Here is a 24,269-nt window from a genome sequence, read left to right as displayed (position 1 = left end):
GCTATGGTGGAGGAAAGAGCTCCGACAGAAACAGTGGTGTGGGGATGGTGGTTTGCGGTAGGGAAGGAGGTGGTGGTAGTGGTGATGCTATGGTGGAGTAATTGTAACGCTTGGACCAGGTATTATTTAGTTCTCAATATTTAGGGTTTTGGGCTAGAACTCGACGAGTTGGGGAGCTCCAACTCGTCGTGTAGAGATTTATTTGGACGCGGGTTTAAGGACTCAACTCGACGATTTGGGGAGCCCCAACTCGACAAGTAGACGCTGGAAAGGAAAACCCTAATTTTCAGGGTTTGCACCCTATTTAAGGGCCTTAAGCCTCATTTTTAGCCTCCCTTATCACCCCCTTTGTCCAGAGAAACCCTAGTTCGTTCTTTTCCTACCATTTTGAGTGTGTGAGAGCTTAAGGAGTGCCTTTTTGGTGTTTATGTGAAGAAGCTTGAAGTGGTTGGTGCATAGCTGAAGGGAGAGGCTGTAGATCCGATGTTTACTCTATTGTGGCAACCATTTTACGGTATAAAGTCGATACCTTGGCCTTTTATTGCTTAGATCTTCTCCTAAGAAAGTTTATGGCCATTATTAGCCTAGTTTGGGACCATTCTTGGATTTGAGCATGTTGTAAAGATATGGCTTCAGATCTGGACATCTCATGGCCTTTATGGACTTAAAGTTGGCAACTTTATCTAGTCTTGGCCCTCCTTCATGCTCCATGCATGGACGTAAACTTAGCAACTTTACGTGGTATTTTAGTTCTAGGGGTCCAGATCTATAGTTTGGGCTTCAGATCCGCTTAGAAGGGGATGAATACGTTAAGACTAGGAAAACTCGACGAGTTACCTTGACAACTCGACGAGTTGGATCGGGTTTTCTCCCTATCTGGATATTATGCAAACTCGACGAGTTGTCCTGTCAACTCGGTGAGTTGACTAGGGTTTTTCCCGGTTTTCCGAGTTCTGAAGGAACTCGACGAGTCAGGAAGATGCACTCGACGAGTTGGGTCAACATGGACTGTTGACCTTGACTGTTGACTTTGAATTTATCCATGGTTGACCAAGTTTAACTTTAAGGGTATGTTTGGTATTTCGGGATTTTGATAAAGTTAGTCATGTGGTGGTTGTAGGCAGATGAGTTCGGAGTTGTGAGTTGGGAGTTGATCTTACCGGTTCAACATTTTTTGAGAGGCGAGTCTCCTCACCATACCAATGGGTCGAAGGCACCAAGGTCGACCCATTCAGTTAGTTATGATGATTATTGTGGAATTATTATTAATATGCCTAGTATGTATGGGAATGTGTTAGTACCTTATTGGTTAGGCATGGAAGACCCCAGGGGGAGCCCGTGGCAGTTGGATATCAGACCATGAGCCCATGGCATTCAAGGTAAAGACCATTAGGGGATCCCATGACATATAGGTATAAGACCCTGGGGGGAGCCCACGACATCCTGGAGTAAGACCCTAGAGGGAGTCCACGACATCCCTATATGTTTTATGTAGTATGCTAGTTATTTCTGTGATATGTGGTATGCTAGTTGACTCTGTGTTATTTGTATGGAAGACCCCCGGGGGAGACCATGACATTCCAGGTAAAGACCATAAGGGGAGCCCATGACATGTAGATATAAGACCCTGGGGGGAGCCCACGACATCCTGGAGTAAGACCTTGGAGGGTTTTCCGACATCCTTATATGTTTGTATGCATGGCTTATATGGTTTATGTAGCTGATATATCTAATATGGATTATGTGGATTGTGTAGGGTATGCTCTGGGGAACTTACTAAGCATTAGCTTATAGTTTGTTGGTTGTTTCAGGTGCTTCAGCATCTAAGGGCAAGAGCCCGGCGTGATGGCGCGACATGCACTCTCTGGCGTTTTATTTGTGACACTCTGATATTATGAATAATTTATCTGATGTTATGGATTTTGAAAACAAATGTGATTGGAATTTTATATCTTATGGAAATGATTTGGTTATTTAAAAATGAAAAATTTTATTGGAAATTTGGGTCGTTACAGTAATGGTGGTTACAGGTGAAGAAAATGGGTGGAGGGTAAGGGAGGTTTTATGGATTTTTGAAGAAGAAGAAGAAGAAGGAGAGAGAGAGAGAGAGAGAGAGATAGAGAGAGAGAGAGAGAAAGAGGTGGGTCCCATCATTTTTATTAATAAAACTTTATATTAAATAAAAAAACATAGAAAATGTATCAGAAGGGTATTTTTGTCTTTTTAATTTTACGAGGGACCAAAACCACAAACAAAGTAGCTCAAAAGGACCACCAATCCAAAAAAGTCGAGGTTTGGACCAAAACCCTAAAAAAATGCCTACCACAGGGACCATTTTTGCAATTTTGTAATAAATTAATTAGAAACTATTTTGGAATTAATTAATTAGAGAGACTGAATGTTAATTAATTAAAATGTTTAATTAATTGAAACATTCCAGAAAGATAGAGACAGGGGACAAATTTTGATAAGCGCTATTAGGGTTTATCAGGGTTTTGGAGTTGCTTTGGCAGGAAGCAAATGAGAACCTATAAATAAGGAGCTAGAGATAAAACCCTAGTTGCTCATTCTTACTCCTAGATTTCGTCCTCCTTTTCCTCCCTCCTAGGTAACGCAAAATAACCCTTCTAGGGTTTTGTTTTGGGGATTTTACCTCCCATCTCCTAGGGCTTTGTTGTTTTGCTCTCATAGTGTTCTTGGGTGTGATGTCATTAGAATGATTCTATTGTGGGTCCTCTCATCTAAGCAAATGTGGCAAGAACTCGATCTCAAACAAGGAGATCTCTAGCTTCAAAAGAGGTATGTAATTTTTATTACTTTAGTAGTTGCAATAATAGAATGAACTTAGATCCTTATATGTTGCATGAGCACATAAAAATTGTAATATGTTTATGCTGTTTATGAACTTGTGTTAGTATGCCTAAACTTATCACAATTTTAGAATGGGTCATCCAGACCAAATACAAACAAATTTTTCTGACAAAAAAAATAAACTTCAAACTGACATTCAGGTTTCAGATAAAATTCCGGAGTTCAGAAAAAATAAAAAAAAATAAAAAACCTTAGAATTTCGAAAACAAGTCTGAAATCTGATGAATAAATCCAGAACCATAAGAAAAAATTCCACTTTTTATTAATCTTATAAAAAGTTAAAGAAACACATTAATTGAAATATATATACAATATTATGACATAAAATCAAACATTGATTGAAAAAAAATATATGCTATTACTTTCGAAATGAATATTTTGAACATAAATAGATAGATTACTTTGATTTTTTTTTCTTTTGCAAAAAAGACAAAACGAATTTCAGAATTTGAAAAACAGTTCAAATGAGATATAAAAAAAAATCAAAAACTAAAATAAAATATTATTTTCTTTAAATAGGGCTATTTAAAATGGTTAATGTAATGAATTTGCTATTAAAAAAAACAACCCTGCTAGACCAGGCTCACTTTAGATGTTGTTTGTTTTTTCTAAGGCAAAATGTCTGCAGTCTGCAGACCACATATGTAGATCTCTGCAGCAGAAGATGTAACGACCCAAAAATTGAGGGTAAAAATTTCATTTTTAATATAGTCAAAACATAGATATCATTTATTCCAAACATCCAAAACATCGTTAATTAAAAACATTTATCAGAGTTCATCCCAAAATCATTCAATGCGGAAAACATAGGTGTGTGCACTGCAATGAATCCGAGCCCATCCTTTCCAAATAGATGATACCTGAAACCAATAAACAAAACTGTAAGCACGAAGCTTAGTGAGTTCCCCAGAGCATACCCCACATAGTTCACATAATCACATAATCCATATTAGCTATAAAAGCTACACGAACCATATCAATCACATATCTATATCAATCACATAGCCATGCATATCAGCATATACGGATGCCGTAGGCTCGTCCCCAGGGTCTTACTCCAGGATGCCATGGGCTCCCCACATGGTCTTACACCTAAGTGCCATGGGCTCTCCCATGGTCTTTGATAGGAAAGCCATGGGCTCTCCACATGGTCTTACATCCAGGTGCCATGGGCTCTCCCATGGTCTTTCATGCAAATATCACAAGACAATTAGCATACCACATATACATGCATACCAAACATATCAGTAGTGAATCTACAATAAACACTACAACATAGTAGGAAAGCCATGGGCTCTCCTCATGGTCTTACATCCAGGTGTCATGGGCTCTCCCATGGTCTTCCATACAAGTATAACACATATACTACTAACATACTTCCTAGCACGTAACCAGCTAACATGCCACATAATACCACTTCAACTAGTGTACTACATATCATAAAATGGGCCGGCCTTGGTGCCTTAGACCCATTGGTATGGTGAGGAGACTCACCTGGCACTACTGAAGTCCCGCAGATGAAACTCCAACTGCTGGTTGACAGATTCCCGAACTGCCAACATCAAACAACACCCAATTAATAATTGGGTTCCAAGCCCAAGGTCTAACTCTCACTCCAAAGGCCCAAAAGTCAAGTATGGGCCAAAGCCCAACATATGGCCCAATTTTCCAAATTGGGCCCAAACCTTTACATGGTCATAATTAAAGGCCCAACCATTTATTCTGGTCCAACATTTGACACACTAATGGCCCAATATCATATAATCCTTAAGGCCCAAACTATGGCCCAATTTTCCAAATTGGGCCCAGACCTTCAAATGGGCCTTACCCTAAAGCCCAACAACATAGTCTACTCCATATGATCATTCTTGGATGGCCCATTAATGATCCAATTACCAAAGCCCAATGGAAAGGCTCAACTCAAGGCCCAAGTGAAATTAGGGTTTCACATAAAATGATGATTAGGGTTAAGTGTTCCTACTTAACCCATTAAGGACTTATTCCATTAAGGACTTAATCCATTAAGTCTAATATTGCTTTAGATTAATTTGCCAACGATTATTAATTAATAATTTAAGTTTAATAAATAATCCCTATGCGGGTCCCGATCAGTCCCGAAATTAGGGTTTCATGACATTAGGGTTTTCCAAACCCTAATTAGGGTTTCCTACCTAATACTAGCCCATTAGTCAACTGGTTGGGCTTTTAGGTCGCTTTGGGCCTCATTGGGCCCATTAGGGTTTTATTAGGTCAATTAGGGTTTCCTTGGGCCCATTATGGCCTCATTGGGCCCACTAGGGTTTCATGCATCCCCAACGAATCAAACACAACAAAGCAAAGTACACCGCCACCCGACGCGGCGGCAGGAGGCGGCAGCCACCACCTCACGTTGATGGTTTAGAGTTTCTTTTCATTATTCCGACCCGATTACAATTTACAATGCTTAAACTCAAAAATAAACACACACACACACTAATAGATAAACACACAAACACACACATGGCAGCACATGGTGGTAGCCACCACCTTACGGTGGTGGCGGGGTTATTCTTTGGTTTTCCGGCTAACACATTCATACACTATCACACCCTTCGATGCATTCATACACACCAGAACACACACACACACACAGCTACCACCTCACGATGGTTGGTGGTGGCGGAATAGGGTGTAAACGGCGGCAGCCACCATGGTTGGCTGCCATGGTGGTGCCCTTGCTTCCGGTGGCTTAGGACGTCCCACACAGACATATAATAACTATACAATACTAAGAATCTACCGAGCACATACAAATACGAACCCACAACCACACAGTGGCTATCATACACAACCAGAGCAAAGAAAACCGGTGGTTGCTTGAGGCTACGAGCGGTAGAACTTAGGGAAGAGAAAGGATGGCGGCAGCAAGCGTATCCCGGTGGTCGTCGGCCCCATTAGCGGTGGTCTACTCTGGTTTCAACTAGTAGGAAGGCGGCTGGAGGTCACGAGTGACGGCGAAAGCAGTAGAAGAAGGGACCTTCGTCGTTGACCCTCGTCGTCGCCGGTTGACGGTTCGTATCGGCGGCAAAGCCTCGGCTGCTAACGGCAATCGGCTGGGTCCATCAGTTGATTGGAAGAACGGGAGAGGCGAACGGTGGCGATGGAGCGGTGGCGGAGGAAGGATGGGGGGTATAGAGGTGGTGTTGCGCTGGAGGTGAAGGAGGGTGACAGCTGTATCCATTTCTAGGGTTAGGGCAATGCAATAGTTAAATACCGGTACCCTAACAATCTTCATCCCATAATGGCATAGATGGTCCCTCTCTTTAGAAATCATTTCAAATCAGATCCCTTATTTTACCATTTAAATCCTGCCCCCTGAAACCCTTTACAAATTAAGTCCAAAAGTTACCAATTACACCCTGCCTTCTAAAATCCTTACGAGATAAGTCCCGAAATTACCCTTTTAACCCCCGAATAATCCAAATTATAACATTCGGCTCCCCAAAACCAACACTCCACTAAATAATATAGATTTAGGGCGACTATTCGTTCATCAATTTTATCTATTTATTTCTTAAATAAACAGAATGTTACAACTCTCCCTCACTTAAATTAGATTTCGTCCTCGAAATCATTCCTTACCATTCCTTACCCGCCCGACAACTTGGACGACATGGTCATAATCCTGGGCACACCCTAGCCTTCCCAGGGTAACCATGACCAGCCTTCACAAGGTTCTAGAACCCGAAGATGAACAAATTTCCTGCAACAAGATCACATCTACTCCGTCCGACTCCCGAAGTCTCGAGAGGGTCTGTCTCCCTGACAGACCGCCTGAATCATTGACGAATTCACTACACTTATCTCCCAACTGGCTACGCAACTTCTGATAACCTGAGGTTCCCACTAGAAAATAGAGGCACAGACCAAAATTTCCTGTAGTACACTTATACTTTGCCAAGGCTCAGCTAATCCCGCTGTGAGTGACTTGTCACTTCCCAATCGATCAACTATTCCGTCCGTACTTGCAACCTAAAACACAAATACCATCACTGCCCAAATGCTGAAACTGGCCGAACACTGAACTGCCTGAAGCAGTATGTTGCCACATGGCTGCTTTCCAAAATCTAACGAGACCTTCCTGGTCTCAATCCATTCGACAATCATCTGAAATACCTGGTTCTAACCCGATTACGGAGCCCAAAGGCTCACACGCAGTTACTCAATGTGACTTCTGAACGAAATCCTCCTCTGGAACCAGTTGTCACTAGTTATCATGACACTGAGGCTCTAATAACTTTCTGATCTAAATGATCGGGTCCATGCGTCAAGTCCTGACGTCGTCAAATCCAAGTCTAAAAGTGATTGCTACCCGACCAATGGTAGCCTGATATCCCGAATAACCTTACGCAGTCCATTGTTCCCCTGATCTCATAAACTGTAGGGGCGATCCTACAGTCTTATCATTGGGTCGATCAGGTCTAATCCATCTGTGTAATTCCGAAATCCGATCCGTGGATTCCCATATTCTCACCGCTGCACCCGAACTGGTGGGTACTACTGTCCCTTCAATGATCTAATAACGCTCTCATGCTATCTACCAACCTAGTGAGTACTACGGCTATATCCATAGTCTTATAACACTCTAGCACCATCTGCCAACTTTGTGAATGCTACGGCTCCCCCGTAGTCTTACAACACTTTCCACACTACCTGGCTACCAGTGAATGCTACGGCTCCCCCGTAGTCTTACAACACTTTCCACACTACCGGACTACTAGTGAATGCTACGGCTCCCCCGTAGTCTTAAAACACTTTCCACACTACCTGACTACTAGTGAATGCTACGGCTCCCCCGTAGTCTTACAACACTTTCCACAATCGTAGCCCAATACCTTACCCCTAATCTATCGATTCGGAACGCATACAGAGCCGAGCACGCACTCGACCGAACACCCGAACTGAACTCAATTCATGATTGAAGCCTCAACCTGCTTCCCTAAATTCTGCTATCAATCCCCCAAGAAGACGCGATTCACACGCTGGGGAGTTTTACCGAACTCCAAACTCACTCAACCCTCAAACCCAATAGCCACTTGGGCCGTCATTTTCCTCGATGAGGATGAGAAACCCATCCCGGTCTCATACTTGTCCCTGTTCTGAATACCTACGCGGTTCTCCCCCACTTAGATTCGACTAAGTCTTCGCAACACATGAGATTTGTAGGATTCCTAATCCTTTTTACTCTTTAATAGCCATCTGTCTACAACCTGAGCTTACCCGCTGCTAGTGTTCTATTACTGATCCAAACCCCAAAGACCACACAACTCCTAAAGGTCAGACGAACACTTCCCGAATCCTAGCGAAACTAATAATCCCAGACACCTTGAAATGATGCCCCACCTATATCTTGAAGTCCAAATAACCGATGCCCAGACCAAAGCCTCAACAGTAAACCACTTTCCCTGGCGCTTCCAAAAGCCGACTCAAGCATAATGCTGGGTTACCAATCCTGACCGTAGATCTAGATAACATTGAACGCTCCAAACCAGCAAAGAGGGGAAACGACCTTCACTAACCACCCCGTAACTCACGGTATGTGAATGACATATGATCATGTTTGAAGGTACAATCCAATCACAAGCAGGGAAACAAACCCAGAGATTCACATACTAAACCTTGAAACAAAAAACTCCCTTCTACAGTTTCACACAAAAACTGCACTGAATACGGCCCTGCTGGCCTTTCACAAGCTGACTCGAACTCTCGAGTTCCTTCCCGGGACCCTCCAATGTATGTACCTGATCTAATCCCCTCTTCCCACTGTGTTCCAAATCGATCCCTCGTTCTTGGCTCTAGAAACCATAACATTCAGGGTCTTGCGCCCTGGCACACTCACCAGCTCAATCATCCACTACTGAACTGCAGCAGTTGAAGCAACCTCTTCCCTAAACCGAGCTACAAACTACTCCCAAGACATAGTCTCTAATCCCGAAAGTGAAATAGATCGCACAATCAATCCTTGCCGCCTGATACAAGAGAACCATGACGAACCCAAAATCCTAGCAGTCCTCCCGCTAACCGGCCCACCACCGGAGCCGGGACCAACCCTGGTCCTTCCCCTTGCGTGCTCATCCTCATCTTGAAAAACAACCATCCCTACTATCAGAGCAAAACCCAAAATTCTTCTTCCCATAAGCTTCTTAGATTCTCCAAGACTCTCACTAATTTGAGTATGGATCATGTGCTTTCAGTAGTACGGGCCCATACTACCTTCCACATCTATCCATACTTTCCTCAACAATCCTCTCGAATCCTCCAAGTCACCTACTTCACTGGTGCACCAAGTATCCGCTAAACCACAACATGATATCTACCGAAGCAACTCCTAGGCTCCCCCTAGGTTCCCAACCTCACCCTACCATCAGCTGCTGAAGAACTCCCCATGATGCCAGCCATCCACCTCCTGGATATCGTCATATCCACTTAGTGGCTGACTCCCATCACTCAGGAGCTCCACAAAGCACAAAGCAAGCAGCATTCGTACAGAAGCATTCCGATCCATCGAACTATCATAGAACATTCAACCCCCATATCGCAACTCGCGCTATCCACATCCATCCACCCTCACTGTCGGCTGCCTTATGCATGCAAATTATACACATAACAGGATCTAATAGACTGTCGAATAATAGACTCTACCCTAGGACCACAACCAAACAAGGAACAGGAAATAAGGCCAAATCTATTATTCTAAGGCTATAAGATCCTAACCGTGTACAATTTTAAAAGCATACACGTAGCAATTACTAATACCAATAATCATTCTCATTCTAGCATGACATCAAATATTCCCAAGGCTACAAGCATCTCATATCAGGCCACTCTATTGCTGACTACTCAACACTAGCATGCAAGTCTACCAGCTCATACATCATATAAAGGCATCTCCCTTATCCCTAACTAGCATGCGATACTCAGATTCATAAATCAATTCATAACAGATAAAATGTATGGGTATTCTGGTGAAACTTACTTGAGCTCGGCTGATTGCATGCACCACACCCTTTCTTGTCTTAAAAATTCTTTACTTAAAAACATTTTTCTTTTGAAAACTTTACAGATCCTCAGTTTGAGTTCAGACTTACCCGGAAGTATGTCTAAATCCCTCAAACCAAGGCTCTGATACCAACTTGTAACGACCCAAAAACCGAGGGTAAAAATTTCATTTTTAATATAGTCAAAACATAGATATCATTTATTCCAAACATCCAAAACATCGTTAATTAAAAACATTTATCAGAGTTCATTCCAAAATCATTCAATGCGGAAAACATAGGTGTGTGCACTGCAATCAATCCGAGCCCATACTTTCCAAATAGATGATACCTGAAACCAATAAACAAAACTGTAAGCACGAAGCTTAGTGAGTTCCCCATAGCATACCCCACATAGTTCACATAATCACATAATCCATATTAGCTATAAAAGCTACACGAACCATATCAATCACATATCTATATCAATCACATAGCCATGCATATCAACATATACAGATGTCGTGGGCTCGTCCCCAGGGTCTTACTCTAGGATGCCATGGGCTCCCCACATGGTCTTACACCTAAGTGCCATGGGCTCTCCCATGGTCTTTGATAGGAAAGCCATGGGCTCTGCACATGGTCTTACATCCAGGTGTCATGGGCTCTCCCATGGTCTTTCATGCAAATATCACAAGACAATTAGCATACCACATATACATGCATACCAAACATATCAATAGTGAATCTACAATAAACACTACAACATAGTAGGAAAGCCATGGGCTCTCCTCATGGTCTTACATCCAGGTGTCATGGGCTCTCCCATGGTCTTCCATACAAGTATAACACATATACTACTAACATACTTCCTAGCACGTAACCAGCTAACATGCCACATAATACAACTTCAACTAGTGTACTACATATCATAAAATGGGCCGGCCTTGGTGCCTTAGACCCATTGGTATGGTGAGGAGACTCACCTGGCACTATTGAAGTCCCGCAGATGAAACTCCAACTGCTGGTTGACAGATTCCCGAACTGCCAACATCAAACAACACCCAATTAATAATTGGGTTCCAAGCCCAAGGTCCAACTCACACTCCAAAGGCCCAAAAGTCAAGTATGGGCCAAAGCCCAACATATGGCCCAATTTTCCAAATTGAGCCCAAAACTTTACATGGTCATAATTAAAGGCCCAACCATTTATTCCGGTCCAGCATTTGACACACTAATGGCCCAATATCATATAATCCTTAAGGCCCAAACTATGGCCCATCTATGGCCCAATTTTCCAAATTGGGCCCAGACCTTCACATGGGCCTTACCCTAAAGCCCAACAACACAGTCTACTCCATATGATCATTCTTGGATGGCCCATTAATGATCCAATTACCAAAGCCCAATGGAAAGGCTCAACTCAAGGCCCAAGTGAAATTAGGGTTTCACATAAAATGATGATTAGGGTTAAGTGTTCCTACTTAACCCATTAAGGACTTATTCCATTAAGGACTTAATTCATTAAGTCTAATATTGCTTTAGATTAATTTGCCAACGATTATTAATTAATAATTTAAGTTTAATAAATAATCCCGATGCGGGTCCCGATCAGTCCCGAAATTAGGGTTTCATGACATTAGGGTTTTCCAAACCCTAATTAGGGTTTCCTACCCAATACTAACCCATTAGTTAATTGGTTGGGCTTTTAGGTCCCTTTGGGCCTCATTGGGCCCATTAGGGTTTTATTCGTCAATTAGGGTTTCCTTGGGCCCATTATGGCCTCATTGGGCCCACTAGGGTTTCATGCATCCCCAACGAATCAAACACAACAAAGCAAAGCACACCGCCACCCGACGCGGTGGCAGGAGGCGGCAGCCATCACCTCAAGGTGGTGGTTTAGAGTTTCTTTTCATTATTCCGACCCGATTACAATTTACAATGCTTAAACTCAAAAATAAACACACACACACATGGCGGCACATGGTGGCAGCCACCACCGAGGTTATTCCTTGGTTTTCCGGCTAACACATTCATACACTATCACACCCTTCGATGCATTCATACACACCAGAACACACACACACAGCCACCACCTCACGGTGGCTGGTGGTGGCGGAATAGGGTGTAAACGGCGGCAGCCACCATGGTTGGCTGCCATGGTGGTGCCCTTGCTTCCGGCGGCTTAGGACGTCCCACACACACATACAATAACTATACAATGCTAACAATCTGCCGAGTACATACAAATACGAACCCACAGCCACACAGTGGCTATCATACACAACCGGAGCAAAGAAAACCGGTGGTTGCTTGAGGCTACGAGCGGTTGAACTTAGGGAAGAGAAAGGATGGCGGCAGCAAGCGTATCCCGGTGGTCGTCGGCCCCATTAGCGGTGGTCTACTCCGGTTTCAACTGGTAGGAAGGCGGCTGGAGGACACAAGCGACGACGAAAGCAGTAGAAGAAGGGACCTCCGTCCTTGACCCTCGTCGTCGCCGGCTGACGGTTCGTATCGGCGGCAAAGCCTCGGCTGCTAACGGCAGTCGGCTGGGTCCATAAATATTTTTAATATTTTTATGACTTTATTATAAATAATTAACAAATCTAGATCAACTTTTATGTATTATTGTATAAAAAGTGAAAATAAAAATGATACAAATTAACGTATATATTTGATAAAAACCAACAATTTTGGTCGCAAAGTTATACATAAACATTGTAATTGTGAATCAAAGAATTTGATACATAAATGCATGAAAATAAACTTTGATTTTTTCAATTAAATCAATTAAAATCGTACCATAAATATTTTTCTAAGAAATTGACGATACTGTATTACATAATGTTTTATAAAATTTGGCACAAAAAATAAAAGAATATATTATGATTTTTTTTCATATTTATATTAACAACTTCAATGACCATTATTGTAATAAATTTTTATTTATAAATTTGTCAAAAATATCATGTTTGTGTCGTTGAACTTTTTTTTTTAAGTATTGTAACTTTTTTTTTTTAAAATTGTTTATCACTAATAAAGTTAGAATAAATATAAATTCAAAAAAACTAAAAATAATAAAGATATATGTGTTTTTTAGGCTAGAAGATGTTTAAAGATGTTAGAAGACTCAGGTCCACATCTGCGTCAAGAAGAGGACGCACATACATTTTTAGGTCTGCAGTCTTCAAAAAAACAAACAGACTACGAAAACTAATGTCTCCGCTTGGTCTGTATAACGTAGACAGAAGAGGCTAAGAAGATTGCGGGCAAAAAAAAAAAAAAAAAAAAAAAAAAAAACAAACATCACCTACAATTTCTACAATTTCTCGGGTTATTACTTGTCCGAGGTTCTTGATTTTTCCAAGTACCATTTTAGAAACGAAAATTCAGAAAGGAAAAGATCAAAAACTAAACGCAACCCGATTTCTAGAATAACTACCCACGAATTGGAATCAAACGCCATCACCTAAAATCTCACACTTTCATCTTGAAACCCACTCAGCTGAAATCCAATAAGCTTCGATTCTTTGCAGAGGGTAACGTAAATCACTATGCAGGGTTTAAAGAAGGGTTCCTCTCTTATAAGGCCTTTCTCAATTCATCATATCAAACGAATGTTTTCGAATTCATTGTCTGCTCTTGAAGATACTTTCTTATCAACCAAGGTATTTTAAATGATTCCGGTTTTCATCCAATTTGGTCGTTTGTGATTAGGCAGCAATTAGGGCTTCTTCCCTATATCTCCCCTCTTTTTTCCCCTTTCATTGATGATCTTCATTTTGATAGGATACATATGAGAGGCATAAAGTTGTGTTTACATTACTAACTTCCATAGCATCCATTGGCACTGCTTGGACTGGTATGTTTAGCTTACTTTACTTCAATGTCGAATTGATCGACCTATATTCATAACTTTTTTTTGGAAGAAATCTCCTGACTACATCTGTATCATACTAAATGTTATAAATAGAATAATTTAGTTCTTGAAATTGAAGAAGAATCCATACGAATTCGAGAATTAGGTTTAAGTATATGGATTTGTGTAAGTTTTGCATCATCAAACACCATAAAATTAACTCGAATTACAGCATGAGATGCTTCTATAATCACTAGATTATGTTTGTGTCAAATTTAACTTAAAAATGTGACAATTTTTTGCAGGCTATACGCTACGCCACCTTCATGAAACAAAAGTTGAACAAAGGCTTGACTCAATCGAAAATGCTGTTAGTATTAGCAATAAAATTGACAATGTATAGAATATATAAAATATAATAATAAGATAATGTTTATACGCTTTTTTGTAGATGAAAAGAAATTATGACGTTGATGGAAAGGAATTCAAAAAGATGGTTGGAAACGGTAATTCCAATGCCGCAGCCTGTGTGGCCACATCGGGTGTCACTTTGGTAATCGGGTTTGTAAAATAGTCTTTCTTCAAAACTTTTGTTGTTTTTATAAAATTTACCACATCACACCTTGTAATTGAACGAAATTACGAAAACAGTCCCTGTGGTTTTTTCAGGTATGGGTTGGGTTGGAGAGGTGGGAGGTGGTATGCAAACCGTAAATTTAAAAGGGAACAGATGAAGCTTTTGGGTCAAGTTAAACCAAAGAAATGGCAATTGAAGAAAATTTTGGGTCGATTGAGGAAGTCAAATACTGCAGTCAAAGCATCGGAATCGGAAAGCGCGATTCCGGTTGCACATAATGCTGCTTGAGAAGGGAATGATCAATGATGTAGATTAGACGGGAATGGAATCAGTTTTGAGATACATATACATTTTTGGAGATGGTTGATATGGTGTGGAGTTTTATTACTACTATTCTTTATGAAATTAATTGATATAGAAAAAAACCCTAAATTTATCAACTTTGAGTTTATGTTTTTCATATCCATTTGAACAAGTACAACTTCGGGTTTCCTTCTCTTTAATGTTTGTTTTTTTGTCATTTAATTTTTTTTTTTGGGCTTAACAAATTGAAATTGTTGTTTAGTGAACACTTGAATATTGAAAACAAATAAAAAAAATGTTATAAGACTTGATAAAAGAGTAAAAAAGATCATGTTAGTATTTATATCATGATATATTCTCATTGGTAAAAATAAAAACTCCGACTATAAAAAAACACAGATGACAGATGCAATAATCAGAGAAATTTTCCTTTGATTATAGTACAACATGAGGGGTATATACAATGGAGCAAAAAAAAACAAAAAAACTAAAATGTGATATTTTCAATTCTCCACAAGCATTCTTTCCGTAGGGGCGAATCCGTAAATATGGCTCTGATAAAATCCCTCATCTGCAACATAGATACAAATAACAATAACTAAATAAAAACTGAAAGGTTAAGTTTAGAAGTGTTATTGAGTAAGATTTAAGAAATAATAATAAATAATAATACCTCAGATGAAGTATAACCGCACTTTGCCAGCTCACCACTTTCCCATGATGCAGTAATGGACTTCAAAGGCATGTCCAACATATCTGTTCATATTTTTTAAAAATAAATCATTAATTTCTAGTTATTTTTAGAAAATAAGATTGCGATTTGATTAAAACCATAAAAAAATTATTCCAGAGATATTCGAGTCATTACAAATTAAATAAATACAAATTTGGGTTATATTGTGAAATTCATTCCATTCCATTCCATTTGGGTTATATCGACTCCATTGGAATGAACCATTCCATTCCGTCTCAAATTTCATCACAAACACTAGCTAAGTAAAAGATGCCTAGTGACACCAATTTAAATAATTATAAAAAAAAAAAAAAAACATACCTGCTAATATCCGTAGTCTAGGGAGTGATGGAATTAGATCATTAATAGAGCCTAATGACTTCTCTTGTGGCTTTGTTGTTTGATTGATGGCAATCAAAGATTCCATTAAAGAAGAAAGGTTTTCCAGCAGCATATGAATCAACCTTTGAAGCTGAAAGAATAAACAAAAACGTATTTATTTGGAAGGAATGGAATCTGTCAAAGGAGTTGAACTCCAGGGGAATTGGAATCGGAAGAAATTGTAATCAAAGATGAACTCCAAACAAATCTAACAAGAACCAAAATTCCATCCATTTGGCAACCACACACGACACAGAACGGAATCCCGGATTCCGATTCCGTCGGAATCACGGATTCCGATCACGCCTTAATAGAATTTACAAAGAAAGGTTTTTCAAAATGAACCTGTAATGTTTCTTCAGCTGCAATGTCATCTAACATGAGTATATCTTTTGTCATTCTAGAACAAACAGCCTCCACAACACTACACATACTTCCTTTGTATGTCAAAGGAAGCAAAAGTGGCTCCCATATTATGTGAACTTTCTCCAGTATAAAAGCCACCTGATCAATACTAAATTTTGCAGATTCACATCGTTTTGGTTGATGGGTATTTTGAAATCCATCAGCCCCATCAATCGCCTAAAAAACAATTCAAAATTTATTATTTAAGAGAAAAAAAAAACCAAGATTTGAATTTGAATTTTGAAAGATAAAAATAAATTTACCTCCATTAAATTATGTTTAACAAGCTGTATCTGTCTTTGTAATATCTCTTCTGCCATAATCTTGTATCTTACACCCAAATCAATAAACACAGCTCCCTTCATGGAAGTTGGGAAATCCGACTTATACTGAAATAATAAAATGAAAATATATTTATTTCAAACACTCAACAAAAACTTTAGTTATCACTTCAAAAAATAATAAGTTAAACAAAATTACGTATCTTTATTGAACAATATATAAATAAACAGCTGTTTTTTTTATATAATCTAATAATCATACCTCAAAAGCAAGGCCAAGAATCTCTTGTGATAAATATAGACAATCATTATGAATAAGAACAGCAACCTGGTTGATTCCATCCAGCTGTCTTTCTAACTTCATAACACAAAATGAAATATTATAAGCCCACAATAATATTTCCATAAATACATTATCATTTTCTTCAAAATAATTACAAACCTTGACTGGAATAACAGCTTCATAAAGAAGTAGAGCATCCCTAGCAGCATGGTAGAATTCTAAAGCCACTGTTGCAGATGATAAACAAACATCCTGCACATAATATACAAATGTACTTTTAGAGAAAAGTAACTTTTTATATATATATTTTATTTTATACCGAGTAATATTTTATTTAACCTTTAGTGTTTGATGAACAACTTCCATTAGACGAAAAGCTGCTTCAGAAATGACACATTTTTCAGAGGAAAAAAGTAAGTCTGTGTTTCCACCATTTTTAAGCTCTGTGTTTTTCCTTGAATAGTCCTGTGAAAGAACTGTCATTCAATCAATGTTTATACAGTTGATGAAGAAGAGAAAAGGGTGTGTGGAAAAAGTTTAGGGGTCTTACTTTAGGAAGATTAAAATCTGAACGTAGAAGGAGGTCTCTTGCTGATGCTAAAATCTCAACCTTTTTCCTCATTGCAAAGTGAACTTCAACATTGTCAGCAAAATTAGTCAACCTTTCATCTTTCCCAGGGGAGATGAACATAACTTGTTTAAGTGATGCCTCAAAGTCAGATGTGAGTTGTCTTGTTGTTTGAAAGTCAGCAAGTTTGGAAGCATCATTAGGAACAATCTAGCATCACATAATGCAAATCAATTATCTAACATATGATGGTTTTGTTGTTTAAGAAAAAATATGAAAAGTATTTGTGAGGTATGATGAAGCATTAGTTTGATAATTCTTATGAAAAGTCATAACATTTATGTAAAAGGGAACTAACCTTGGAAAGGAAATTAGAAATAATCAATTCTGACATTCGGGGCCATGTCAATCTTCCAAAGTATCGCATCCAGGAAGAATCTTGAAAGCAGATGAAGTTGAAAATGAATTGAATCACAACATTAATTCCAGAATAGATAGTTTCAGCATCCATGTTCTCAATCTGCATGCATAAAGGATTAAGACACTATAAGAAGTTAATCTAATAATACCTTTTGTTATAAGTGTTATGCATAAGATAAATAAAGATAAGAAATATCCAATGCCACTTTATAAATACCTGAGAATCAGAAGGTGGGGTTATTCTCAAAACTACCTCAGCTATATATCCTGAATCTAGTCTTTTTTCTTCTACAGAAAAACTATGAGAACCAGAGCGCACTGCAGGTGCTATCACATGTCTGGTCATCATGTCTGATACTTTGGCAAGCCCATAATCTAGAATACCAACTACCTGCACAAGAAAAGGGAAGAAGAAAGACTTTCAACTTGATCTGCATATGATGATTAGAAAGAGAGGAACTCAAAAATTTCTTTCTCTGTTGTTGTCAGGGGTTAATTAACCCAGAGTTTTAATAAGTAGAATCAATATGCTTATAAGAACTTATATTAAACTTGTTTACCAACAAAATGAAATAAAGAGGAGAAGCTGAAAGGATTTAAACTTACATGCATTGCTTTCACAACAGTACAAAGCTCAACCCCTTGATTGTCATTCATAGCCATTCTATTTTTGACATAAACTGCATTGGACTGCTGATCGAATCTCACTGCATTCTCCATGAACTTCACTAGCGCATTTTGTATCTACAAACGCAAATTCAGTTCCAGTTAACACACCACGAACTCAAGAAAGGCAAATAATCAATTATGTCATAATTCTTAAAGATAATCATCATCTAACATCATATGTTGCGAAATAAGGAAACGTATTGTACCCAATAAACGCCAGGATTTATCAATTCAGTTTTCTTTCTAGCTCTACACATGAAAAATAATACAATTTGTACCTCTTCGAAGCAATCTGTCCATTTCTTCCTTAACAAACCAAATACCAATGGCTCTCTTTCTTCCCTGAGATCCTCCACATTATCTCTAACTCGTAAAGCCACTTTCAAGTCTGTAAGAGCCTCTGCAGCCTCAACGACCTTTCCCGCCATCAAATCACTCTCCACAACACTCAACTCTTGGCTCAATTTCAACACTACCTTAACTAAATCTAGCGCTTCCTTCTTCTCTTTCGATTCAACACGTTTCCTCCTAATCTCATCGACTGTTTCTTTGATTTTCAGATCGATCGGCTGAAGATTCGATGATAACAGACCAACAAGGTTAGATACTTGATCGGATAGTTGCTCGGAATTAATAACAGCGTCGGAGCAGCGAGAGAATAGGGCAGAGAAGTCATCATTGTTAGCGAGTATGTAATTGTGGACTTTGGACTTAATGTCGAGTGAACGGACTTGGAGACGGTCGATGAGGAGGCGGAGATCGGGGGCGGAGAGCGGTGAAGAGTCGTCTAGATCATGTGACGATAACAAATCCCGGACGTCGATTGAATTGAAGAGCACATCCATCTGGAGGAGCACAGTGGTTCCCCGACGGGCGCCGGTGGTGTTGGTAGAAGGTTGTCTTTGCGTGGAGATCAGGAAAGCATACAAGTGTAGAATTAGAGCCCAACCCATTGGGCTTTTGTTAGTGGTAATGGGCCGTAAGTATTTATATTTGTTGTTTTAAAACTTAAACTAGTGTAATTTTATTTATCTTATATTATATTATAGGAAATTGCGTAAAGTGGTTAACAATCGGGTAATCATATTTGCTCAAACACATAGCTCCTTCTCTATCGTCGCCAAGCAAACAAAAAAAGTTGGTCACATCTTGAAGGGTATATCAGTTGAATCTTGAAAGTACATGTAATATGTTGCGGGGAAAACACATCCAACGAACGTTAAATGACCGTCTAATGTACATATTTCATACTAGAAAACATGAAGTGCAAAAATGTATACTCTAAATTTGTTGAGAAGGACCCTTAGAGAAAGTTTTCAAATATTTCATTTATATTGTTACAAGTTGGAAAGGAAAAATCTAAGGACCGTTACACATATAAAGACAGGGCATGACCAAAAAATTGAATACTTTTTCATGGCTATTGGTTGCACGATAATATTTCTTATATAATCTATTAAATATACGTGTATTGGATTTTATGACTAATCTATTAAATTATTATGTAGGTTTGAACGTTTCAAGTCCCGTCGTGGACATAGGTGGTATTAGGTGTTAGATTAGGAATAGATTTATATATTTGTATTTGCCGGTTCAAAAAAAAACAAAAAAACAAAAAAATAAAAAAAAAAACAAAACATATCTTAAAGGGAAATACTTAGGCACAATGTTCGTAGCAGTAGTCATGAACTGTAATAACCAAATCCTCTCAATAGCATTTACGCCTCGTTCCCGAGTTTAACAAAAGAAAAGAAGAGAAGATAAAAGAAAATCATGAGAGAAAAGAAGAGAAATGAAATGAAAACAAAATTTTCTTTTGTGTTCCCGAGTTGGAGAGAAGTGGAAGGAAAATGAATTATTTTGTTATTTCTTTCCAAATCCTCCTAAATCGAAAGGAAAGTTAGGAGGGAAAGTGATCATCCCATTTCCCTCCACTTCCTTCCACTTCCCTCCTTTAATGAAACTCGAGAAAATCAATTTCTTTTATTTTCTTCTCATTTCCACCCATTTCATTTCCTTTCTCTCGTTAAGTTGAACTCGGGAACGGGGTGTTAGTGTTGGAAAAACTGAAAGTGGGGATTCATGGATATGGTTTTTATCAAGACTCAAAGAATGTATTTGGGACATGGAGCCTTTAGCTATCATATCTGATAGAGCCAACTCCATTGAAATGATAATTCAAGTCGTGTTTCCGAACAAATATCACAGACTCTACTGTCACCATTTATTGATGAATATGAGAATAAAGATCGGTATAGTCATTTTGAAATCTCGTTATTATACATGTGGAAAATGGAAATTGTCTGGTATACCTTGTTCTCATGCTATGGAAATATTTAAGGAACTGAGATCAAACATTGGTGTGCAATTATTATACTAGTTTTATATTTATAAAGAGGACTTAATAACAACTACAGATTTTTACACAATTAGGCAAGTATACCTATATGTATAATAGTATAGTAATGAAAGACTAGGATATCGAACACTTGGGGAACGAGTATGATCCCAATACACATTTCTACTACTAATTAAACTAGAAATAATATTAATGGGAGTGGGTTTCTGATTTTAAAATTCATAAACTTCTAACATTAACTATATGCAATTAAATAGCAAACATGTAATTAAACTAAGTAGAACATCAATTTCCACTAGCAGAATTTTCATACAACAATAGTTATCATGCTAGTATTGACCGACCCCGTTTGAGATGTTGTATGGTCGGCGGTGTAGGAATCCAGTTTGTTGGGGGGAGGTTGGACATCGACCAAAATGAAGAACCGAACCGGACCGCCGGTTCTACAGGTTCCGGTTCCTACCGGTTCTTGTCGTGTCTTCAATGTTGGAACCGGTCCTCGAGAAATAGCAACAAACGGTTCCGATTTTTGCCGGGTCTACCGATTCCGGGTCCTACCGGTTCCAAAAATCCACAATAATATCGTCCCGGTCCCGGCCCGACCAGTTCCATCGGGTTCCTTCCGGCAGCGGCGAGGTTGTATATTATCATGGTGGGTCACTTGACCCACCTTTTTTTTTCTTTTGTTAACAAGTTATATAGAACAAAAATATGTGACCTACCTTATAAAAATTAAATGAACCACCAAATATCAATATATCAGATTCTTAAAATCCATATCCAATATTTTACTAGCCCAATAATTTTTTAGGGTATAATCCGTAGCTCAACACAAATTAAATTGAAAAAAACGTGAATCAAGAATCGGCGTTTTACAATTCACAACACACAAAGTTAGGAACCCACATAATCAAGGATGCTGCCGGTAAATATTCAAGTTTGTACGCTAAATAAAATAGGACTACATAAGGAAATTCTATTTCCAAATTCCATTGGCATGTAAAGACCATAATAATGGATTGGTGATTTAAAATTCACACTTTCGCACTTTCCTTCACTGTTAATTACATTTGCTTTATTTTTTATTTTTTATTTTTTATTTTCTGTTAATTACATTTGCTTTGGTTTTTTTTCTTTTTCCTTTTTTTAGTACTGTTTCATAATTTATTTGTTCTAAAAAATCTAACTTCTAATATTGTTAATTGTCAATGGATAAAATTTTATGGATATTGAATGTTAACAATGATTTTTTCACTTTTTAATTGTTTCATGCTTTTACAATAGTTTTTTTTTATGTTTCAAACTTCTAATGTGAATTGATTATTTGAATGTTATTCAACAATAAAGTTTGTAAAGACTGATGTATGCAAAAAAAAGGAATGATCAGTTTTTAAATAATAGTTTGGTGTCATATATTGAAAAAAAGTGTTTTAGAAAGTATGAGTCTTGATACAATTGTGAAATTGTATCAAGGTATAAGATCTCGTTGCGTACAATTGTAAAAACTTTAAATATTTTTTTTTACTTATACAACTCAACCCGATCCGAACTCGTAATAGTTTTTCTTATATTTTTCTTTTTTATCGACTTCATTTAAATAGTGACCTATGTAGTTTCACGTTCTAGACTCGCCATTGCCTTCCGGTACCGGTTCCGGCCGGTTCCCCGGTCCATATGCTCATCCCTATGTGTAGATAAATGCACAATTCATCAATTGAAACTTTGTGTAGAGTTAATGATTAATTCAATGTCACTCATTACATTTAAAAAATAAATCAAATCTTTTCTATTTTATCTCTAATAATTACTCCTTCCAAATGGGAACAAAAAGTTTATTTGTATCTTTAAGAAAATCAAAGGTTTGAAAGGATAAGTGAATTGATTATGCATTATTGTTCTTTTGATTCAATCTTAAAACATAGACGCCTTGCTTGTAACTCAATTCCCATATCTGCAGCAAATTTTAATTATCTAATACACCTACATAATTAACAATCCAATGGAAACAACAAAAAAAATTAAGAAGCAATGAAATTGTGAAAATCGATGAAGAGGGGATGAATGAGAAAAAACTAATTTTATGAAAATCAATGCTTGCTTGCTTTCGTAGGAATCAAGAAGTTACACAAATTAAAAATCAATATGCAGAATCTCTATTATACACAAACATGCGTCCGTTTTTTTATTAAACTTTAAATTCTTTTATTTTGGGAACAATAAAAATAAAATATGAGATAAAGATGGAAACAACATATGATTCTATTCTATGTACAATGGTGTATAATTTTATTGTGCACCTTATATAATAATCCTAAGGTTATAATTTGTTTCTATGGTTCTATGAGTTTAAGGTGGTTGTATATTGATGTCATTTCTATATATATATATATATATATATATATATATATATATATATATATATATATATATATATATATATATATATATTGGTAGTATTTAAAAAATTATGGATGTATGTATGGTAGATTTGAAACTTTAAAGAAGTATTGTCTGCTAAAGGTATAACTAGATAATATATAAAAGGGAAAAACCTCATAAATACCCAATATATTTTCATTGATTCTTAGAAAAAAAAACGTTTTTTTTGTAGTCCACTAAAACCCTTATATTTTTTGAAAATCTTATTTAAGTCTTTTTGACCATAAGAAAACCCAATCTATTTTCATCGGGAAGTGATTCGAACACAACAATTTTTATCCATACACAACAATTGATGTTTTATGGAGTTGTACAATACAATACTTTAATGCAGAAGTTGTTGTGTATGGAAAAAATTTATTGTGTACGAATCGGTTCCCATTTTCATCTAAGCATTGAAAAAACCACTATAATGTTTTTTTTAGTGCATCAAAACCCTTATATTTTTTTGAATTTTTTTAATCTAATGGATTGTTATCATCAAACATTTTAGAATTAATTACCTAACATTTTTGGCTATCTAGGTATTACCGATCTCAAAGACTTAAATTAGACATTTTAAAATATATAAGGGTTTTAACGTACAAAAAAAATAATATAGTTGTTTTTTTTTTAAGGATTTGATGAAAATATGTTAGGTTTTTCTAAGTTTTTCCCTATATAAAATGTATTGTTTTATGACATGTATTTTTTATGTAAATGATTATTTTTCAATTTTAGCTCTAACTTTTTGTAAGTATTAGTAAGATCACATCAATTTTTGTTTTATATAATTTATTTCTTATGTAAATAATCTTTGTTTTATGTAATTTATTTCTTATATAAAATTTTCTTTTCCAATTTTAGCTTCAATTTTTTGTCAATTATTGTATGATCAAGTCGATTGTTGTTCAAACTTAGTAAGATCAAATCATTAATATTGATTTGACAATCAATCTATCATAAAACATAATTGTGGGTCAAATAAAATGATTTATAAATAATTATTAATGTAAGACGATATATTACGTCAAAACATCAAAATATATTGTATGATTTGAAATATGTTTTTATTTTATTAAAATATATGTGTTGACAAAAATTATTTACATGTTTAAAGCATATT

The 24,269-nt window shown here is 37.4% G+C and overlaps 2 protein-coding genes across 3 annotated transcripts; one reads left to right on the top strand and one right to left on the bottom strand.

The window, feature by feature from the left end:
* The first annotated feature begins 13,242 nt into the window (after positions 1–13,242).
* Positions 13,243–14,763, top strand: LOC145125211 (triacylglycerol lipase-like protein). 2 transcript variants are annotated; one of them, XM_079060706.1, is made up of 5 exons: positions 13,243–13,555; positions 13,677–13,749; positions 14,052–14,116; positions 14,198–14,307; positions 14,416–14,763. In XM_079060706.1, exons 1-5 carry the CDS (start codon positions 13,442–13,444, stop codon positions 14,609–14,611), a joined length of 558 nt encoding a protein of 185 aa, XP_078916832.1. In that variant the 5' UTR covers positions 13,243–13,441; the 3' UTR covers positions 14,612–14,763. The 2 variants fall into 2 exon arrangements, with proteins under 2 accessions (XP_078916832.1, XP_078916833.1); XM_079060707.1 differs by having other exon boundaries at positions 14,198–14,299; positions 14,416–14,514.
* A 174-nt stretch (positions 14,764–14,937) lies between these two features.
* Positions 14,938–19,285, bottom strand: ATZW10 (centromere/kinetochore protein, putative (ZW10)). Its single transcript, XM_079060899.1, has 13 exons — positions 18,645–19,285; positions 18,304–18,441; positions 17,915–18,088; positions 17,636–17,797; positions 17,260–17,487; positions 17,049–17,174; positions 16,869–16,961; positions 16,689–16,784; positions 16,409–16,534; positions 16,086–16,322; positions 15,681–15,831; positions 15,300–15,382; positions 14,938–15,197 (listed from the first exon to the last, which is right to left on the bottom strand). Exons 1-13 carry the CDS (start codon positions 19,209–19,211, stop codon positions 15,114–15,116), a joined length of 2,265 nt encoding a protein of 754 aa, XP_078917025.1. The 5' UTR covers positions 19,212–19,285; the 3' UTR covers positions 14,938–15,113.
* Positions 19,286–24,269: the final 4,984 nt, after the last annotated feature.

The sequence above is a fragment of the Lactuca virosa genome, chromosome 7, assembly GCF_052849685.1.
Source record: "Lactuca virosa cultivar CGN04683 chromosome 7, Lactuca_virosa_CGN04683_v6, whole genome shotgun sequence".
Taxonomy (NCBI): domain Eukaryota; kingdom Viridiplantae; phylum Streptophyta; class Magnoliopsida; order Asterales; family Asteraceae; genus Lactuca; species Lactuca virosa.
Note: the sequence above shows the minus strand (reverse complement) of the source record. Positions and strands in the feature narration are given on the sequence as shown.